The sequence below is a fragment of the Bradysia coprophila genome, chromosome IV, assembly GCF_014529535.1.
Source record: "Bradysia coprophila strain Holo2 chromosome IV, BU_Bcop_v1, whole genome shotgun sequence".
NCBI classification, from domain to species: Eukaryota; Metazoa; Arthropoda; class Insecta; order Diptera; family Sciaridae; genus Bradysia; species Bradysia coprophila.
The window spans coordinates 11,544,829-11,566,420 of record NC_050738.1 but is presented as its reverse complement, the minus strand read 5'-3'; the positions used below and the strand labels follow the sequence as shown (position 1 = coordinate 11,566,420).

The following is a 21,592-nucleotide window of genomic DNA, read 5'->3' as shown; positions in this document are numbered from 1 at the left end:
AGGTTAACAAAATGTTAAAAACATTAAAAAAGAAAGCGGATGGAGTTGCTGGTTCTATACAACAGCCGGTGATGAACCAATCGAAACTGTGTGCAGCATCCAGTAATTTGTAATTGGAGTTTTTTTTTGATAAATTGATTTTGTGAAAATTTTATCGAATTTTCCTATTTAATTTTGTTTTCATGTTATTTTTGTTCAATTATAACCTTTAAAAAAAATTAATTTTTTAATTGATCTTGGAGTAATTATACCTAGAGAGGAAATTTGTACGACGAAATGTGGTCCCAACATCAGTTTGTATAATATACACATTTCGTATACTTTTACACCAATGCAAGTATGCGTTGACGCTGTTTCGCTTTTGATAGTTCAATGCCATTCGGTGGATTTCATTCTGGATAGTTTGGAGAGCGGCAAATAATTAAGAGGGCAAACACACATACCAATAAACATTTCGTATTTCATGTTGGGACCACATATTTTACGAAATTTTGTTCGACATTAACTCACATTTCCTCTCTAGGTATAATTACTCTTAGTTTTCGATTATGAAATTTTGTTCTTATGAAGTGACAGAAGACCGACTTGCCGACAGCGTTAATCAGTGCTGAGAAATTTTGCTAGAAAGTCCAGGCTCTATCCAAAGTATGTAGACATACTGAGTATGCCTATATACTTTGGCTCTATCAGGATGTCGTTCTAAAAACGAAGGAACTTATATAAGAGAAGGTTACATATGTAGTGTATACAGAACTTCAACTGTAAAACTAAAAGAGAATCAACGACGTAAATCACTATGAAACTGATGAACCGCTTGAGGTATCGATGCTTAGCTAAAATTGTACCCTACACTTACGTGTCTCGTCAAACGACTACAACCAACACTAATTTTTATTTAATACGGTCGTACATTTTTCAAAAAGGATTCTGGTGGAAAGATATCATCAAAAATTAAATATGAAACACGTAAATGTAGGCTACAATTTTAGCTAAGCATCGATGCCTCTTAAGACGTTATCGTCTAGTCGCAGCTCGCATAACACCTTTTCATTCTTTTAAAGAATGACCGTGACATATCAAGAGCTGGTGCCTGTGCACATACCCAGTAGAGTTTGAACGTTGAACCCCTGACAGTGGGAGTTATCCACTTGGATCCCCCTTTGTACTCTCCGGCCGTAACAAACTATCATATTCTACTAATATAGCCTACCTACAAAATTTGGTTTAAAATTCCGACTCGAGGTATATTAACACCGCGAACATCTATACAGTGTATTCGCGCTTAACTCTTCCACACAAAAACACTCTCGATGGTTACAGTTGCATAAACGATACGTATTTATCGAGATTTTGAGTAACAACTGCGTCTTCAGAATAAAAAAGGAAAACAGACAATGAAAATATTTCCTTAAAAGAAACATGTCCATGTCCATTGATTGAAACGATATTGCCGTAAATTCTTAATATTGTACAGTAGATGGCATTATAGGAAGTGCACATGTTTTTACGATAGTGCTGGCATGGAAACGACTATATCAAACATGTTGTGTTGAGCGTATAATTAAATTTCAGATACGAAAATTCAGTGTTGTGGTGTAACAACTGAAAAAAGAAAAAGTAAGAAGTTAAAACAGATAAAACCAAACCCATCCGAAATTCATGGACTCGTATTACTTGGCTATATCATTATATCGAAGACGAAAATATGATGAATGCATCGAAATGTGCAACACCTTACTCAAGAATAACTCGTTTCACAAAGGACCTTGGGAACTCAAAATGCGTTCTATGACGAACAGGGTTTATGTTGACGATATCGAGGCAGATGATGGTATTGTAGGTATAAAAAGAAAACCAAGAGGGAAAAAAATTTGTTGAACAATAAAAAAATGAGATTGGAATTTAGGATTTTTGTGTGTTGAAAAAAAAAGGAATGTTGTTGTTCGTGTGGTTTTGTTATTCTTTTTGTGTTTTTCTATTATGCAAGTTATTTACATGAAATTTTTGTCTGCTCAGAAAATGATCCGTTCGATACAAATCAATTAGCAACGGCAGCAAGGGCTGGTACGTCTCTTCGAACAGCTACATCATTGGACCTGAAAAATGGTGCATCCACAAGCAGACCAAGAACCTCAGCTGGTAGACCATTAACTGGAATGGTAAATTTTGTTAATGGAACGACTTCAAACTGAATGTACCAAATCACATAAACTATAGGCTCGTCCAGGAACTATTTCCCAAAGACCTGGCAGTTCAATGAAATCGCGAACTGCGTTAGGAACTGGATCCCGATCAGGATCAGCAAAAAACATTCGCTTAGGGTCCGCTTCGATGTTTCAATTGGGTGATCCAACTGGTTCACTGTTTCAATCGTCTCAGCTCAATCCAGCCAAATTTGTTGAAAAAGATTCAGTTTCCAAGCAACTGTTTCAATTTTTGTATTATCATGAGGGAGACGTAAAGAAAGCATTGTCGCTATGTGAAACGATAATCGAGCACAAAAAGAAAGGTTCGTCACTTATGTGGTGGTATGTGCAACGAGGTCGCTGCTATCTTGCATTGGGCAAGCCGAGAGACGCTGAGCCACACTTGAAAGTTGCTTTAGCTCAATTTCCTCAGCATCCAGACACTGCCCTGCTCCTATCAAGAGTCTATGTCAAGATTGATCAACCACTTGCTGCACTTAAAATTTTATCAGGTAAATCTCAAAGTCCTAGCATACCTTCTGAAGACAATGTGTTCTGTCATCTGTTAACAAAGGCGACGCCAAAAATAAACAAGGAGCCTTAGTTAATGTTATCTTATATATCAAGTTATGCTTGGTAAAACTGCATGAAGTACAAGATTTTGCACTTATTAATTATCTTGAAATGAAAAGTAGTAGACTAGCTGGTTATACAAGTCATAGCATGTCTGCAGAAGGTCAATAACTATTTGAATTAAAAATATTCTAAAAATTTCTGTAGATTGTCTGGAGAAATTGCCAAATGATGTGAGCTTATTCACACAACAGGGTAGAATATTCGAATTGATGAACAATCTCCAAGCTTCGGCTAGGATGTACAGACACATAGCCCAATTAGAACCAATCAATACCGAAGCGTTGTCCTGTATTGCTGTTCATCACTTTTACGGAAATCAGCCAGAAATGGCATTAATGTATTACAGGTCCAACAATCACGTACATTCGAATTAGAATCCATTTTAATAATGAAAATTGGCATTGCATTGCAGACGCATTTTATCAATGGGAGCTCATAGTTGTGAACTCTACTGTAACCTTGGATTGTGTTGCCTTTATGGTGGTCAGCTCGATTTAGTTTTACCATGCTTTCAACGAGCATTGCGTAATGGTACGTAGTCGATCTAACGGAATTAAAAACGATTGAATTGAATCGACGTTTTCACTCATTTTAGCAATAACTGCAGAGCAACGAGCTGATGTGTGGTATAATTTAAGTTTTGTAGCAATGGTATGTCGGCCTTTAATTATTATCTAGTTCAAAGTTGAGTGATATTTTCGAAAAAATGTCTTCTGAAGCATATTAAGAAAACATCTACCCTACGCCGTTCTCTTCTTCGGTCACTTACTAAATTAGTCCTTACTTTTAGACCAGTGGAGATTTTAACTTGGCAAAAAGATGCCTTCGCTTGTGTATTAGTTCAGATGGATCACATGGAGCAGCTCTGAACAATTTAGCGGTACTGGCCATCAAGAGCGGTCAACGTGATAAGGCACATTCATATTTTCTAGCGGCCAAAAATGTCCTAGCTGATAGTGATGAAGTGAAGCATAACTTGAATTTATTTGATAAAAACACTGGACAAAATTGAATTGGTTTGGCCATTACACCCATGGTATATGGTAATTTGTAAATAGAACAGCGTGTCTATGAAAATTTCATAAAGCCCATGGTTCTTGTTCTTATAAACCACTTCTTGCTGAATGGTGAAACATATATACACATCTCCTGTATCAAACCTCTATAAGCAATATAAAAAGATTCCAAAACCAATGCCTGAAAAATTTCATTCTTTCTTATAAAACCATGTTCAACACGCCATCTCCTTTCTTTGTTCAACCGCTACATTCTAATTCACCATCACTTTCGTACGACCTGCAGTTTGGAAAAATATCTTACAAAATATGTTTTGTGTATATATTTTCTCGAGCGAACATTATACAAAAAAGAATTTTATCGTTTTGATGCGATTCCACTTCAAGTCTGACTATTTTGATGGTTTCGAGTGGATTTTTGAATTGAAATAATAATATGATTGAGGTAAATAAAAGGAATTCTTTTAGAGGTATATACAATAAAAGGCTTTTTTTTCTCTGATGCCATGTTCTCTGTGTTGTTGTTTTTTTTTTATTTATTTATTTCGTTCTTCGTTAAATACATAGACGTATAGGAATAATTATGCTGGTAACATAAAGTGTAAGTTAATTTTATATTCTACATTTTGGATTTATTTATTGCTTATGATTTGAATTATTTAGTGTTCAATTTAGGAATGTGATTTGGTTTGATCATTTATGGAATAATTTGGAAACTTTTTCTTTTGGATCTGTCCAAAATAGGGAATTGTTTTGTTAAAATATTGTTTAACAGTTGATAAGCCGAGCATTAGGCCACAAACATTGAGCATAGCAAGGTTCTAATCGTTATTTGTATATATATATATATCTGTTTTGGACGATTGATTTCAGGCAATTTCGTGAGTTGTGGCCCGGATGAAGTGAGTTCCTAAAGTGCCTAAAATCAATCGTCCAACACAAGATACTCAAAAACAATTTCGTGTAAGGGGTCTCGAAAACCCGAGAAAAATCTCAAAACTCCCTCATTTTGGGCGCCGGACACATGTTAAAAAATTTAAAAATTTCTAACATACTCCTGAAACATTGACCAAAAATAGTATTTTGTTTACTATGAAGCGTTGTGAAAATGGCATTTTGCTGTCATTCTGAGAGTGGCCATTTTAGGCGAGAAAATAATCATTTTCTCCCCTAAAATGGCTGAATACCAAAACACGCTTTTTTGTATTTTCTTTAAAGTGGACAAAAATGCAGACTTTCGCAAAACGCAAACATGGGAAACGTTGTGTTCACTCGGGAAGAAATATGAAATTCCACCTTGAGCGAATTGCAGCCCTTGCTTTGCTCTGACCACAAACTATCGCTCTTGGAGCACTCAGAGTTTAAAAGTTTCACTTTTTTTTAAAGAAAGCTCTCGTACACTATCCGTGAAATTAAGGCAGGAAGCTTCAGATGATTCACTCCTATAAACAAAAGTGCTTCACTGATAAAAAAAATTCGTCAACATACATCCAGTATGTATGAAATGGCTGGCAGACAGCTTCATTTCTGCCTTACTTCGGATATGTATATTCCAACGTCTGGCAAGTATATCGTACATGTTCGATGTACAAACATACGAGTGACACGGATAGTCACGAGCAGTACGTATGACTATACGTCGGACATGTACGATATACATGTCAGACGTTGGATATACATGTCAGACGTTGGATATACATGTCAGACGTTGAAATATACATATCCGAAGTAAGGCAGAAATGAAGCTGTATGCCATCCATTTCATACATACTGGACGTAAATTTTTTTATCAGTGTTGTTCATACGATTAAAATAATTACGCACATGCCCGTGGAATTGTATCAAAAGGTACAATTTTGTAAAAAGTTTTTTATGCGCAAACCCGCTGAAAAACAACTGAAGAAAATTTTTGCCTAAATTTCATTGATGTCAACTGCAGTTCAATTCCTACAAACTGAAAATGTATTAGAAAAATGTTGCTTAGGCGAAAGCCGAGACAAAAGCACATCTTTTGTTGTTGACAGTTTTTTCAGTCGACGAACTCTGAAAGGTGGCTTTATCTCGTAGCACTAGCTCATTAGGAACAAGTAAAAAAAAAATTGTCCAAAGTGAATAATTAAGAAGTTATTTCAGTAAATGCAGACGACCTGTTTTCACTATTTACATTGCTTAATCACGTAAACCACAGTACGCGTGTGATTACAAATTTTTATCGACGAGTGTGAATACCGCCCTCTCCTGCGGGTCGCACTCGTCAAAATAAATGTTTGGAACCAAGGACGTAATGTACACCCAAGCAACAATAATACATTTCGACTTTGTAGAAATTGAGGTATACGAGTGCTATCTCCAAAATATCAAAAAGTTCCATTTTTTCGGGTCTGCACTCTGCAATGACGAATATAACACAAAATTTCTGCAAAAATTACATTTAAATTGAAAATCTAACATACCCTATAATGATCAATCTCCCGACATTCATCAGTAGTTGGACACATATTGTTCTCTCATTGATAAACTTTTGTAATAGGTTTCCGACTACTGATATACTGATACTGTCCCCAATTAGTATTAGTAGGTATTAGAACGAAATTCAACATCTTATTGTAATCTTTCAAAAATGATTAATCTGCTATCGACATCAACAACAAAAGTAAACGATGGCCTACAATTAAATCACAAGTAACCTTAAAAGAGCCATCAAAAGTAGCAACAACATGATTAACGAATCTTTTACTTCTTTCGACCTGTGAATTTTGACATGATTTATACAAAATCTACTCCTTCATTTGTTATAACATAATATTTTGCTATATAAGACGACATTAGGTAGAACTTATCGCCTATCTTTGTCGTTGCTGTCGATGATTTGTAATCTATTAAAGATACGCATCAATGTTGGGTGCTCAATTTTTATTCAATGAATTCAATTCTACCACGAGCTATGTTTACTGTTTCCCATCTTGATGAATACTCAGAAACCTATACTTAGTTGCTACGTTACATGTTGTACTACATAACATTTCCAAAATTTATGCAAATCATTTAAATACCGATTCAGTATGGGAGTATTGTGCGAATTATGTTTGCTATTCATTGGAAGTGTATGGCAAAATCGAACGGAGAGAAATTATCTCACATATCTCCTACATATATCTACAAAACCGTTTTCTATTGAAATCATTTTTCACAACTATCTATTTTATTAATTAATATGCGATGAGTGCTTTGAGTTACCTTAACAATTACCACTAACTCAATACACACACCAATACCACTTGCTAAGAGCAAGAAAAATTTAAGAGTTTTAACTACAGGTAACCACAGGTAAAACATTACATTTATGAGGTGGTATGTGGCAAACGCAATACATGCAATCACATCGCATTTATATCCACATACATAAAAGAATTCATTTTTATTTTTCTCTTCGTATAATGAACTGTGTAAATTGAAGGAATGAAACAACAAAACGATTAAGAAAATACAGGAACAAAAAAAAAGTTCATTGCATAGCTTAGACTGAGGCTTCCAACATTCGTGTACTATCGTATTATATACACACATCGACACAAACTCTCTAGTTAAGGTTTTTTTTCTGATTCAGTGCTAGTAGTGAGTTTGGAATTTTTCGTTTGAGGCCTTTTTCCAACACACATACTCAACATTGCGAGTGATGTTGAGAAGTTAGTTTATTTAAACAACTTGACCGTAGAAGACGTAAAAGACGGCGGTTATTTGTCCACCCGGCTAGTTTTTTTTTCCCGAATTATAAGTGTCGAATTTCATCAAATAAACTCATATTAAATGCGTTTGTGACGGCTATTTCATAGACTTATGTTCGATTTGTTTAGCTTTACGGAAATAGTTACTAGATCAAAATTGTAACTTTTTACACGAATTTTTCAGTGGTACACTCTAGTAGAGTTGTGCACTCGATAGTTAAATTTAAATAGACGAAATACATTTTTATGTTTAATTGAATTGAAATTTTATATTGAGAAATCATTGACCCTAATAATAACTTGAGGAATATAGTCCATAGCATCGAAAAGTAAATATAAAAAAATTGTTTTAAATAAAAGTTTTCGTCGAGTCAGTGATATTTGTTTTCGAGTATAAAAATTAAGTTTAAACGAAAATATTGTGAATTTTCAACATAGAAAAGAAAAACCTTACATTCAACAAGTTAACGATACATTTAGTGAACATATCTAATTGGATTACCATTAAAACACATCGGACATATTTCACGGATTTATTGGGATTAAACAAATAAATTTTCACAAAAATTTTTTGTTGTTGACACGTTCGCCACAATTTAATCTAAAAATGGTAAATATTAACACAAATTTATTGAAATTTACAATTTTTGTTTTCTATCACTTCTCAAACACCCTGTACATTCCGATGAATGATTGGCGTTCAAAACAAATATTTTTACGCAATTACTATAAATGAACAAGGAATTCTGTGTCGGTGATATGTTCATACTCGTGGCATTCTTCTACAAGGTGACTAAAAAGTTCGTGTGTGAGTTGGTTTGTTTTTGATGTGTTTGTAACACACAAAGATACAAAAAAATGCTTTTCTTGTCATTCTACGTGCGCTTAGAAATAAAATATATAAAAAAAATTTTGTTTCAAATGCAGGTCAAACATTTTTCAAATAAACATTTTTTTGTGTTTCGATAGAGTCTCTCGATTTTTTGTTGTTTATAAAGTGATGAATATTATGCCTGGTTTTTTTTTGTCAGTCAGCGCCTCAATTTAAATTCATTATAATTTCGAATCTGAATGAATTCCATAGGCTAAAGGAGATTTACATTTTCCGATCGAATTAAATACGGCAATTTGTTCCAATTTCATTCAAAAATTTATTTTAATATTTTCGAATATCCGTCAATTTAAAATTTAAATGAAAGTTTGTTTTTTTTATAACCAAGTTGTAATCGTCGAATAAAAATTCTCGCATCACACATTATTATAATCCGATGTACCTACACATGAGATTTTACTGAAATTTTGTATTTGGAACCGGAAGTTTTAAAAGGAATAAAAACTCGAAAATAGTTCTATCGATTAAAATTTTGGTAAAAATGGTTTGTTGAGACTGAAAGTCTTGTAAGTACCATAGTTTAGGATGAATTTGCATGTACTTAGAGGTATCTGGAGTATATCATCATCTATCGATTTAATCTGTTACTTCTTTTGTTCAAAGTAATTCCTACTGCTTGATACAAAATCTTTTACTTCACTTTAATACATAAAACCACACGAACACGTCAACGCTTATTTTTATAATTGCTGTCGTTGTCAAATGATTAGATTTTTCTTAAAAGCGGAACAACCAACCTCATACATAGTTTTGATTTTATACCTTGTAACACTGGAGTCATAGTTGCACTAGACTCTGATTATGTCTATGATTAGTAAACTCAACTCAATTAACGTTTGTAATTGGTTAGCATTCTACATCGTTCTACATGTTGTCAACAAAAGAAGCGTAAAGAGTGTTGTTTCACTCACACAGGTACGTGTGGAATTGAAGAAAAGTAAAGACAAACACTACTTCTATATGGTGTAAGGAGTAAAACGAAAGAAACAAACGAAACCCACCAAAATGACATTCTTATGATGAGATCAGTTTAATTGTTAAATCGAAGTATAACTTAGACTTATGGTTAGTTAAAGTAAGTAGAACTGGTACAATAATTATTAGACCGATTATTATCACCCATTATTGTAAAACGTAAAGGAATTCATCTTCGAAGTAAAACGTGTAATTTTAGAATTTCTACTTTCACAAACAGATTGTTATATAAACCAATTGACCCTGGCTGAGGCGTGAAACCTTTCATTAAAACTGATGAGGTAATAGATTTTGTATCGAGCTTTAAACTTTAAACAATGAAAGTAGCAGATTTAACGATGAAAATTTAGCCATAAGCAAAGCACACCGCGTGGAAAAGTATTCTCAGAAATATTATACCAGCAACGGGTGAACGAGCTTCAGATAATTTACATTTAAAACGAATAACTTGTCTCACGTTGCCTGTTTCTAGATAATAGTCTCCTGTGAAGAGATTTTATTCATTCCAACGAAAAATTATTGACTTTTTTTAATTAGTCGCTATTATATTCGTAGCCATTGGTAAAATATTTTTCAGTCATAAATTGATAATCTGATAGCGATGCCTTTGCGCTAAAATCAGGTGAATGATCTTCATTTGCATATTTATTCGATTAAGTATGCGTGTAATTTAACTATTTTTCGAGAATACCACATAGAAATCACTGTTGAAATTAATGAGTTAGTCACTTTCTTCGAACAGATGAAAAAAAAACATATTTTTAAAAAAAAGTTAAACAAAAATTTATTCGAAAGAATTTTTGCCAAATCTAAAATATAAATCAATGAGCCAAGCCCCGACTCGCCTCTAAAAAAAAGAGTTTTTTTTTCTGAACAGGAAAAAATAAATTGTATACAACACACTGTGCTATAATGTATTGATGGGCCGTTTCACCAAAAACAAAATTCTTTTAACAACCACAACGTAAATTTTTTGGTTTCTTTAAAATTCGTCTTGCTTAATTTCAAGTTCAATAATTTATTCATCAATAAATTTTGAAATCATTAGAATTTTATATTGATGTAGCATAATACCACAAAATCCTGAATATTATAAAATATTTATGGTTCTTCCAACTAAAACAAAAGAAGAATAAACTCCCTGCTAATCTCTTTGAATATTTTTTTTTTCGTTCTGTTTTGTTTTATTCATTTTTGTAATATTCATCACATTGTCGTTTTTCTTTTTATTTTACTTTATTTCTTTAGAATTAACTTTTTCTGTGTGATGATGAAACCTAATACGTTCTGTGGAATGTGACTCGCTAGTTAATTGTCTGACCTTATCTGAGTTTATTTTTACGTGTAGTTGGTAATATATTTTACGTTTATTATGTTGACAATAAATTTTTAAAACGAAGAATTATTTAAGGTGGCTTTTATAATTAGAAAATATTTATATTGGTTTTAGATAGGCAACAGTAAGAAAATAGAAATCGAACACATTTCCTGTTACCAATTGTACCATTTAATGGGTCATCCATTTTCTTCCTTTTACGGCTTTGTTCTTCTGAATATCTCCGGTGATTTATTACGATTTTTTGGGGATTTTTGAACAGAACAGACACATATTTAACACATAATAAGTGGTCGACTAATTGCATATTATGTGTTTCTGTTTCGTTTGGAAGAAACCAGAATGAAAATATGTGGCTCCTGGATAATTATACCTACCTCACGCAACCGAAAACTTACAAAATACTGAAATATTCTGAATATGGCCGGAGGGTAAAAGATCTACAAAAAAAAGTTTTATATAAAATCTTTTCGACTTTTTTTTCTCTTCTTTGATAAGATTTTAAATTAATATCCTGGTTTTGTATATAGCCTCTTTTTAAGCCTCTTTTGTAGTTTCAAAAATTACGGCTGTATGGAATGTACCTATATAACAATATCATACAATCGTAATACAAATATCTGTTGGCGTCATTTAATTGCTACTTTTATTACTGAAGAATGTCTGCAGGAATAGCTGTTTCGTAATGTATATAATTGTGAGGAGATGTTTATCGTTTTATTTATAAAATAACTTAAAAACATAACGAAACAAAAAATCCTTTGCATTTAAGCGATTTGTTACAACAAAATCGAATTTTTGGTCGATGATAATGGTAACTTAATGATTGTAGAAAATAAAATCACTTGAAATATTACGTGCATTATGACCAGTAAATAAAGCGATGCACACACAAATAAAGTCAAAAACCTCTACAATACGGATAGAATGATTAGCAGCGAATACATTTTACCATTTATAAAATAATTGATTGCAACATTTTCTGAAGCATCAATAAAAATTCATTAATCATATCACGTCAAACCATATGCCATTTGTTTTCGATTCGTTTTTTTTTAATGTTACATACCAACAATAGAAATTAAATCTTTGGAAATATTTTACGTTTTGTGTGATAAGATAAACAAATGAAAGACAACAACAACATCAAAAACGTAAAGTTTATGTATTGGCTGAGCGTTGAGGTATAATAAATCATAATTTTCAAATTGGAATGGAATGTGATAATTGATTACACGGTGCAAATATAAGCTGATTACGCTGCTATGGTGTGACATGAAATTTAACAATATGAATTCCAAGCGAAGCTGAATAATAGTACATTACGTGTCTTTGGGATAACTTGATTATTTACGGGGGAAGTTTGTAGTACGACCCGTAGGGAGATTTACAATACACGAGTGCATATTATATTATATTATGCACTGCATAACCAAATAATCGCACAGAAACGCAAAAGGTATTTTAATTGCTTTGGTTTTTCCTAGGGTCGATAGTCGCTTATTACAACCCTAGGGATGACAAGTAAATTGATTTATAGCATGTAAAATCAGTTACACAACTCGGTATAAAAATATAAAAAATCCCTTTTTCGTGTGTTTATTGACCTCGTCTTCGCCTCGAATCAACAAAATTCACACGAAAGCAACAAACCAAAATTTGGCAGAATGAAGTAATGTCTTACTTTTTCTCCCTAGACGCACAACGCATTGAGTAAATAAATTGTAGCTTATTATCAGTTCTGTGCACATTGTAATTAACATTTTCTATTTCTGTGTATATTACAGAAGAAAAAACTGGATTGAATTGTCAGTGTAAAAATTCTCATCGATTGCACAAGCTCTTTGTACTAATATAATGTTCATTTTATACTTTATACAAGAATTTACTTCCATTACAAAAATCTCGCAAGAACATTTTGGAAACGACTAATCATCTGTTAGCAAAAGTGACGTCAATAATCGACAATGATCTCCAGCCAGTGCTCATTTATATAGACAACTAACTAATGAAGTAAAAAAAGATTTTACTTCACTAGTGAGGTAATGTGGCTATTCCCTCACTAGTGAAAACCTTTTCCATCGTCCGTAAAGTAAAACGTTATACTTTACACGTGAAGTAATTTGATATCTCGTATCACGATGAGTAAAAGTACCTCGGGCTGAAGAACTCGGATACTTTTACTCATCTGGATACGAGATATCAAATTACTTCACTGGTATAGTAATGTACTATTGTACTAAACACTAGGAGTTTTTTTTTTAACAAAAGGAGTAAAAGATTTGATGATTTAATTGCGATACTATGGTCTCTCCTGAAAAAAGAGCATTTGCTTTAAATAATAGTAAACTGGTCAATGATAAAGTAGTACCCTCTTTACCAGACTAATTTAATTCAAGTGATTGTAAGACCCTATTTAACCTTTAAAAGTTTGCTTTCAGCATAAAGGATAAAATAGGATAAATTGGTAGATTCTGCAGGTCGCGATTGGACATGCTGTGCAATTGGTTTGATTACCAAAATTTGTCAACAGTTTTCCGCAACGTCGAAAAAGTCTTGTTTTCATTTATTTACTGACTCAGCCGTCACGCTATCTTAATGCTTTTAAAATTAATCATCCAAAATACCTAGATACGAAAACTACACCTAATCTATTGCTAAAACTGAACACGAAATCTCAAATTCCAAATCGGATCTACAGCAAATAGATTCAAATAAAAAAAAACGTTTTCAAAATATTTGTATATTTGGTTTTCAAAAAAAAAAATATGTGGAGGCTTGAGTCATCGGAAAAAAACTCATATCGAATTCTTAGCCTAATCAAAGTCGGGTGAATAATGTGCAAAAAATGTAACAACCAATAATTGTATTAAACCAACAGTATATCTGTTGATATTTATTTATTTTTTTTTTTTTTTTTTTTTTATTTATTTATAGATCAATAAACAGACTTTTTCAGCCCAATAACATATTAATCTTAAACTAAAAAACACAAATTATCATAACCAAAATCCAAATCCAGATCATTGCTAATTTAGAAAATATAGAAAATGCTTGCTTGGTAGATACATACTATATACTCTACTTAACCATTGTAATAATTTCGTATTGAACACTCTTGACTTCATATTATTACACCAATTTGTATGTTACACCAACACAGTTTTTTTTTATTATTTCAAAAAAATCTATAATATGCTACACCTCTATATAAAGTATTAAAACAAGACAATATTTTTCGAATTAAAGAGGTAGTACAGTAACCTACATTATTGAATGTTTGTAGCACTCTCGTGTAGTGTGTAACTCGTTAGACAAGGTTCAGATATTATAATATTGCAAACAGAATATATTTTATCTATAGTGTTGGTACCTTCCAATCTTCCATTTCATTAAATTAAAATAAATAAAAAAAAACCGTTTCTACTCTATCATTAAATTACTTCGTCTTCTTCTTATTTTTTTCTCATCTCTACGAAAATAAGAAAAATTATGTTCTCCGAAGCTATCAGTAATTTATGCTTTACGATTCGATAGAGTAAAGTTTAAAATCTTTCCAATACAGAAATACAGAAGCTATTTTCAAGCACAAAACAGTTTCATTACAATTTGATAAAGCATCTTCGACATTAAAATTAATTACTGTGCGTTGTAAATTTAAGTTAAACTCATTTTTTTTTTTAAATAAAACGAAGAAAATTATAAAGTTAATGAGGGTAATTTAGCAGAATTATGTGCATCGAAATGACTTCCATGTCGCTTCAAATAATTTTTGTAGAGCCTTTCAGTACACAGAGTGTGTGTTGCCTTTATTACAACGTTAGCAAACTCGTTAGTGGATATTCGAAATGTGCTCCACTTCTCACACCCTAATATTAAACTGAAACATTCATTATACCTTCATTTGGTTACATAAAACATTCACGAAATTCAAACAAATATTTTACTACGAACACAGTCTGGAATTTGGTTTTCTTTTCTCTTCGATTCCGAAACAAGACACTGTTTAGCGAGCCTATTATAAATCTCTGACCAAGCAGATGAAAATACTTACACCCACGCTGAGGACCATATATGGTTAAGACAACTTCTCTAAAAAAAACCTAACAGATTTTTAAATTTAAAATGCACACAGCCATTGAATGAAAATAAAGAAAAAGAAGAAGAAAAAAAAACCGAAAGATTATACTCGCTCAACATTTGAATGCTGTATTTGTATGGCAGGACAGACTTGTTAGCGTCACACTTTATTTATTTATTGTATCATAGTAGTTGATTTACATTAAATGAATAAATATTCGACGAAGCTTCCGAAAATCGTCGCCATTAAAGTAATCACAGTGAGTTGAACAAAAGGTGGATTGTTGAATCCTGAAAAACGAGTATTTAAGTACAAGTTGTGTTCCATATTCACTGAAATTTCTTTAGTCTCTTCGACTTTGTTACTTCTATTTTCAAAACCTAAAAGCAGTGGCACCTTTTTTTAGACCCGTACGAAGTACTGGGGTCTTATAGGTTTACGCATACGTTTGTAACACGTCGAATTGGACTCCCTGAGTAAGGGGAAACCTATTGTGGTTGTCTAGAGATGCCAAATCCGCGAAAAAAAAATGTCCGTCTGTCTGTCCGTCTGTCCGTCTGTCTGTCTGCACGATAACTTGAGTAAAACGCATCCGATTTTGAAAATTCTTTTTTTTCCCGTTTGGTAATGTCAAAAGACAGGCTAAGTTCGAAGATGAGTGATTTTGGATCGACCCCTCCCGAGCTGTGGCCCAATAAGTGCTTTACGGTTTTTCGAAGATATCTCCGGACATTTAAACGTTAAACTTGTAAGTGATACGTCAAATAAAAGGTATTTACAATACCGATCGACAAAAAAAAAGTTTATGGAAATCGGATGACCGACTCGTGAGTTAGACCCCTTGGTGTGGAACAGGCACAGGGCGGCAAGCAGTTTTTGCTTGTAGGTCGGCCACATTTGAACATACTTCGTCTGTTTTAGCTTTATTAGATAGGTATTGACCGTACCAATCAGGGAAAATTTTTTTAATGAAATTATGTTCTCCGGAGCGTGAGCTAGGTCTCTTGGAGTGAGCTCTTATCTGGCTACTCGGAAGTACAGTGAACGTGGTGTATTTTGACAATATCTCGAGTAAATTTTGACCGAATTTCATGAATTTTTTTTTGTTTGAAAGGTATTAACGAATGTAAAGCGTCGGTACTATTTCCGGTCTCCTAACAAAATGGCTGCCGGCGGCCATATTGGATTTTAGTAAAACGATTTAAAGTAGGAAAAATGATGCTTAGAGAGTTTCTGTTAACATGGAAATAATGTGTTAAGTGTGAGGGGTTTCAGGGATTCCATATATGGACATCTATATATACCTATATACAGCTATATTGAGCTATATACAGGCATATAGAGCTATATAATAGCATATTCCTCTGTGAAATGTTTATTTACAGTGAAATATAGGTAAATATAGCGGTATATAGCTGTTTAAATAGGAATTTATGAAATTTGACTTCGTACGGGGCTGTCTATATTGCCTCCGGCAATTTAATTGTATATGATAACAAGGCAAAGAGTGGATAATGTAAGTGATTTAAAAGGAAGAATAGTTTTTCAGCAGAGAAGAAAATGAAGAGTTTCACATTAAAGGCTTTTGATACGAATAGGTGTTTCGTACGGGTCGGCGTTAGCTATGTTTTTAGAAATTTTTTGAGAAATCGTTTTTGATAAGCCTACAGTTTGTTCACCTTAAGTTTAAGGTTTATCAGAGTTTCAAATGTTATCAACATACACAGCCAATTAAGTGATTCCCAGTTTATGATATTTTAGCGCGAAGTTTGAATTCGATAAAGCGAATTCAAATTTTCCGCCAAAATATCATAAACTGGAAACCTTCAATTGACTGAGAGCATCGATGACTTTTAGAACTCTAAAAAAACTCAAATATGTGTAGAGACTTTGAAGAAATTTCGAGGAATATTCGGGAAACTGATTTTTCCACAAAGTCCCTGCTTGAAGGTATGTTCGACAATTTTCGGATGTCTTATTAAAGTGGTTAACCGATTTATTGAAGTCGTTGTATTGCTTGGGAATTTGAGCACACTCTGAATACAACGAAATATACAAAATACAATGATTGAGGAGATGAGGAGTGTATCATTCAAATTTTGGTAATATATCCAAACAATACAACGAATTATACAAATCATTTTTTGTTGAATATCAAAACAACAATAATTGAGATATACAAAAATGAGGCTAAATTCGAACCTTTTTTTTTCGAAATTTTCAACATTTTGATAGTTTCCGGTTCCTAGCTACATAAATCATGACCAGATTCCTGGGTTCTATGAATCATGAGTGAGAATAGTTCGAAGCTCAACATTTTGACTGAAATGATGTTAAATTTATCGTCGAAAATATTCAGTTAAAAAAAATGTTAATTCGAAATAGCGGATGCCAATAATTAATAAGAAATAAATTTCAAATATAAAAAGGTTGTGTTTATAAATACATGTGAAAATATGTTTGACTTTATGGAATGGACGCGGTGTGTATGTGTATTATATTTAAAAATACTTGTTTTTGACAAAATTCATGTTTTCCAGGCAGGTTTTTATTTTTAGTTTTAATTTATTTAAGTTTTTTTTTGTTCGTGTGGTAAACATTATACATAAACAGCAAAACTGATATAAGATATAAAAAAAACCGACATTAAAAGATGGGTAGAAAGACTTTTAGCAACTGGTTTCGCATCACAATAAGATTTTTTTTCTGTTACCAAGAAGGTTCTTCAATTAATTTTCGTTGAATTATTAATGTTCGATCAAACATTAAATTATTTCATGTTTTCGACCTCAAATTACTCAATTTAAAATGTCCATATTTTCTTCACATTGTTCTCAGTTCCATCGTTCACCCTGTAGGCTTTAGTCGAGACTTCAACACCAATTAGCAATGCATTCGTGAACATGTTGTACAAACTAGACATTGTTTACGAAGGTTTACATGTCTACTGGATAATATCAACATTTCTCGATATAAGATGTACTTGCGGTCTGTGTTTCCATCCTATCAGACTTTTATTCGTCAGACTCTAATTCGGCCTGATGATTTCGTGCCGCACCCATTTAGAGGTATTAACAGAAAACGAACGAAAAAAAAGCAACAATAAATTTATACCAAGTACATCATTGCCGAATACATTGTCGAGACTCGAGACGATATTTTCTTTTCTTATATCTTGTGGTTGTAGCGTTCTCATTATTGCTGTTTGTTACCTTTCTATATGTGCAACTCTATCCTATTTATGGAAAATCATAAAAAAACAACAACATAAAACGAGCCGACAACTAATATGTGAATACATTTTAACGTTCAAAAGCACCGATTTTTTAGCACTATTATTCCGACGCAATGCATCGGTTTGGTTGCTTCCGAAGCTTGTTTTAAGTTTTAATAAATAAAAACTGTAGCGCATTTTAATCGAAGATTTTCGTTTTTGTATGCTGTTGTCGGGGTTTTCATGTAACAAGGATTTCATTCAAGTTTCCTTCGCAGCTAGATCAAGTAATTGTAGGATTGTTAAAAACGTAGCAAAAAGAAACAATCTTTCGAATTAATTGAACATGCACTATGTGGTCTTGCTTTATACATTTACCGAAAGGAGTACTCGTTGAACGGAGAATTCCCAGGATGTAGTTTGACGAGCGGCTCATTACACGAACCATTCCAGCCATCAACAAAACAGTGAAACCCATAGAAACGCAATCAATACAAATATTCTGCATTCTTCCGAAAGATGTGGAATTTCGTTAACGTTGCACTTCTCTCGTAACCCACATAACCAAAGCGAATGTGGATTCAATATAATATAAAAAATTTCAATTATGATACCGATAAAAGAACATTTTATATCGCATATTACATTGTATCAAACGAAAACTATCGCCGATCGTAAACATAAACATAAATTAACAATCAGCGACCCATATAATCACAATAATCAATAAATAAGCTCATTTTCAATCTATCCAGCTTCAGTTACAAAAATTATAATCGGGCAGATATCGATTAGACTTACCGTACCCGAGAGAACATCTAATCCGCATTAATGGCACTATAAAATTTTCTGCTGCACATTATTTAACTTTTATGAAGATATGTGTTATACGGCTGCATTGGAAAATAATAATATCAGTAAATTGTCAAGTTTCTTATAATGTGCTTCGTCGTCGTCAATCGATGTGTATAAGACTGGAGGAAACAATACTTGTTTGGGCGCTTGAAGCCGTTTCAAAAAGATACACTCTCTGCGTACAAAAGCAACTGAAGAACAAGCCAATGCATACAATTCAACTATGGACTTGTGGTGTGTGAAGTTCTTTTGAAGCAGCTCGTTAACTATTTGATCGGATCGGATCATTTTAACCTTATTGTGAAAGTGTATAGGAAATATAGTTTATTCAATATTAAAAACTCGATCAACTCGGGTTAACCACCCACACAATCCAAAGCCGTTAAAAATGATTGGGTCAAGTCTTGTACCATACCATTGAATCTGTTCTACTTCTTCTGATCTAAGAATGTTTTTTATAGATTGACAGAAAATCTTTTACTTCATTATCTTTAAAATGCATGTCAGAATTTAGAAGAAAAAAATGGTCCGGAAAGTTTTGTTAAGAAGAAGGAGCCAAGAACAGATTTTGGCGCGTGCAAGGGTAAATTAAATCGCGGCGGTCCAAAATTGCACTTAATTTTCTAGGGATGTAAAGTGACCTTTCCCTGCCTAAGTTACGATGTGTTGTCAACATCGGCTTCGCCTTGGTTCGCCCTGCTATAGACAATAACTACAAAAATAAATAATGATCTCTAGCTAACGATGTCTTATATAATAGCAAAATATTTTACAAAAAATGAACTATAAGATTCTTTCTCTGTCTGTCGATAATACTTAAATCAAATCAAGTAGTAGATTCGATAACTGTCCCACTGATACGCTCGCTGTATGTGGGGGAGGTTAGTTTCTATGAATCCGTGACTGTGTATTAAAAATTGATTGATCGAATGTTTACAAAAGTAAAGTAAACAAAATAATTGCTCCCCGTTTAAAATCGAAAAATTTAAAAATGCTCATCATCAATCACTACGAATCGATATAAGAATGCGTAGCGAATGCTTATTTGCGAACCCATCTACTTAGATGTTATTTTTTCAACTCAATTAACTCAATCTATTTTTCGTGTGCTGTGTGACATATATCTGCGCTCTAAGTTGAAATGATAAATCTAAATGTTTTTGAGAACTTAAACTATTTTGCTACTAAACAGCACACATTGTATGCGATATAGCTCAGCAAACCGATCTATCAAAAATACGTTACATGTAGCCTTTTTGATGAAATTCCATTACCGCTTCGATGTAGACGCTTTATGTGAAGATTTAAAGTGCTCCAGTGCGTGAGAACATTTAAGTATGGCCTGGGTGAGATTTTTTCTATTAAATTGAATACACATCGCCGTATACACACAACATATATCGTGCATTAGTTGTATACTGGTATGGTATTAATCAACGTCATGAATGGAATTGGCATTTCAGATTTGTCATTTTCATTTCAAATAATTATTGTTCATAAAACTCGTTTCTTTTTCTCGCTCGTCCATCCGAGCAGCAATAATTTATTTACAGCTAAAAATTCTTCTATACTCGAAATGTCCATTTGTTTTATTTTTGGTATGACTTTTATATCAAATCGTTTTATATCGAGATATAAATATAAGTTGGTAAAAGACATTTTTGTCATGCCAAAACAAGTAAAAATCCGACACACACAATTCGAATATCACAAAATTGTTGATCTCTGCAACAAGTCAAAACCATTAAGGTAAATTTTATTCCTCTCTCTCTATATATATACACATATCTTAACGGCCGTGTAACTGAATGCTATAATTTTTTACCTATTCTTGTAGGTGAATGAGGCATATATTTTCACTCGTATTGTGTGAGCAATGAATTTTTTTCTCTATATAATACACATAAGTGCATGCATTCGCATATAAAATGCAATTTACTATATATTCCACATTTCTTGTGCACTATACGTATGTACACTATTACATATAACATCAGTTGAATCAACTTTGGTAATCATTTTATTGTGGAAATATAAAATGGAAAATAAGTTTATATTTAAAGAGAGAGTGGTATTATAAACTAAAAACTGGTACTGGTTGAATTCTATTACCATTACTGGAATAAATACTATTTGTATTATATGAACGTAACATTCTGACATGAATTTCTGATTCCAAACATGAATAAAAATGAAGGCAATGAATTGGGTGTAGTATTAAGAAATTAAAATAGCAGAGTTTTGGACACAGCTTGACACTGAATCAAACATAACTTTTAGCGCCCTGCATCTAGTATTATTTTACCATTTCGAAATGATAAGCGTGTCACCATAAATAATGCCATTAAATCTATTACTTCTGGTGTTCGAAGTATCAACATAGGGTTTGATACAAATAAAATCTTGTACTTCATTTGTTTTAACATTTATCATACTATTATAAAACAGCATTAACCAAAGGTTGTCGCTTATTCTTATCACTGCTGTCGATAACAGATGTTTAACCGTTCTTGAAAGATCGATTCGTTGAGTTGTTTGAATATACTCATATTATATTATGAATATGGTTGAGGTTTGTGTGACCGTCTACCTCTGCGTACAATATTTGCGTCTACCCACAAGTTTTGAGTTGTCGAGCTGTTTCTTTCACAATTAGGAATCGTCTTTAGACAGCGA

At 32.8% G+C, this 21,592-nt stretch overlaps 2 protein-coding genes across 2 annotated transcripts in view; both read left to right on the top strand.

Moving 5' to 3' along the window:
* The first annotated feature begins 1,538 nt into the window (after positions 1–1,538).
* Positions 1,539–4,016, top strand: LOC119066251 (tetratricopeptide repeat protein 8). Its single transcript, XM_037168577.1, has 7 exons — positions 1,539–1,840; positions 2,017–2,159; positions 2,218–2,698; positions 2,967–3,168; positions 3,235–3,353; positions 3,418–3,473; positions 3,613–4,016. Exons 1-7 carry the CDS (start codon positions 1,660–1,662, stop codon positions 3,832–3,834), a joined length of 1,404 nt encoding a protein of 467 aa, XP_037024472.1. The 5' UTR covers positions 1,539–1,659; the 3' UTR covers positions 3,835–4,016.
* A 3,451-nt stretch (positions 4,017–7,467) lies between these two features.
* Positions 7,468–21,592, top strand: part of LOC119066248 (protein expanded) — a 37,117-nt gene continuing 22,992 nt past the window's right edge. Inside the window, exon 1 of the mRNA XM_037168572.1 lies at positions 7,468–8,173. The gene's annotated coding sequence lies outside the window, so the exon portion shown is untranslated. The remainder of the gene's footprint in view (positions 8,174–21,592) is intronic.

Coding starts and splice junctions, on each gene's coding strand:
- LOC119066251 (XM_037168577.1), top strand. CDS start 1,660: ATGGACTCGTATTACTTGGCTATATCATTATATCGAAGACGAAAATAT. Junction 1,841..2,016: donor GGCAGATGATGGTATTGTAG/GTATAAAAAGAA, acceptor TTGTCTGCTCAG/AAAATGATCCGTTCGATACA. Junction 2,699..2,966: donor TGCACTTAAAATTTTATCAG/GTAAATCTCAAA, acceptor AAATTTCTGTAG/ATTGTCTGGAGAAATTGCCA.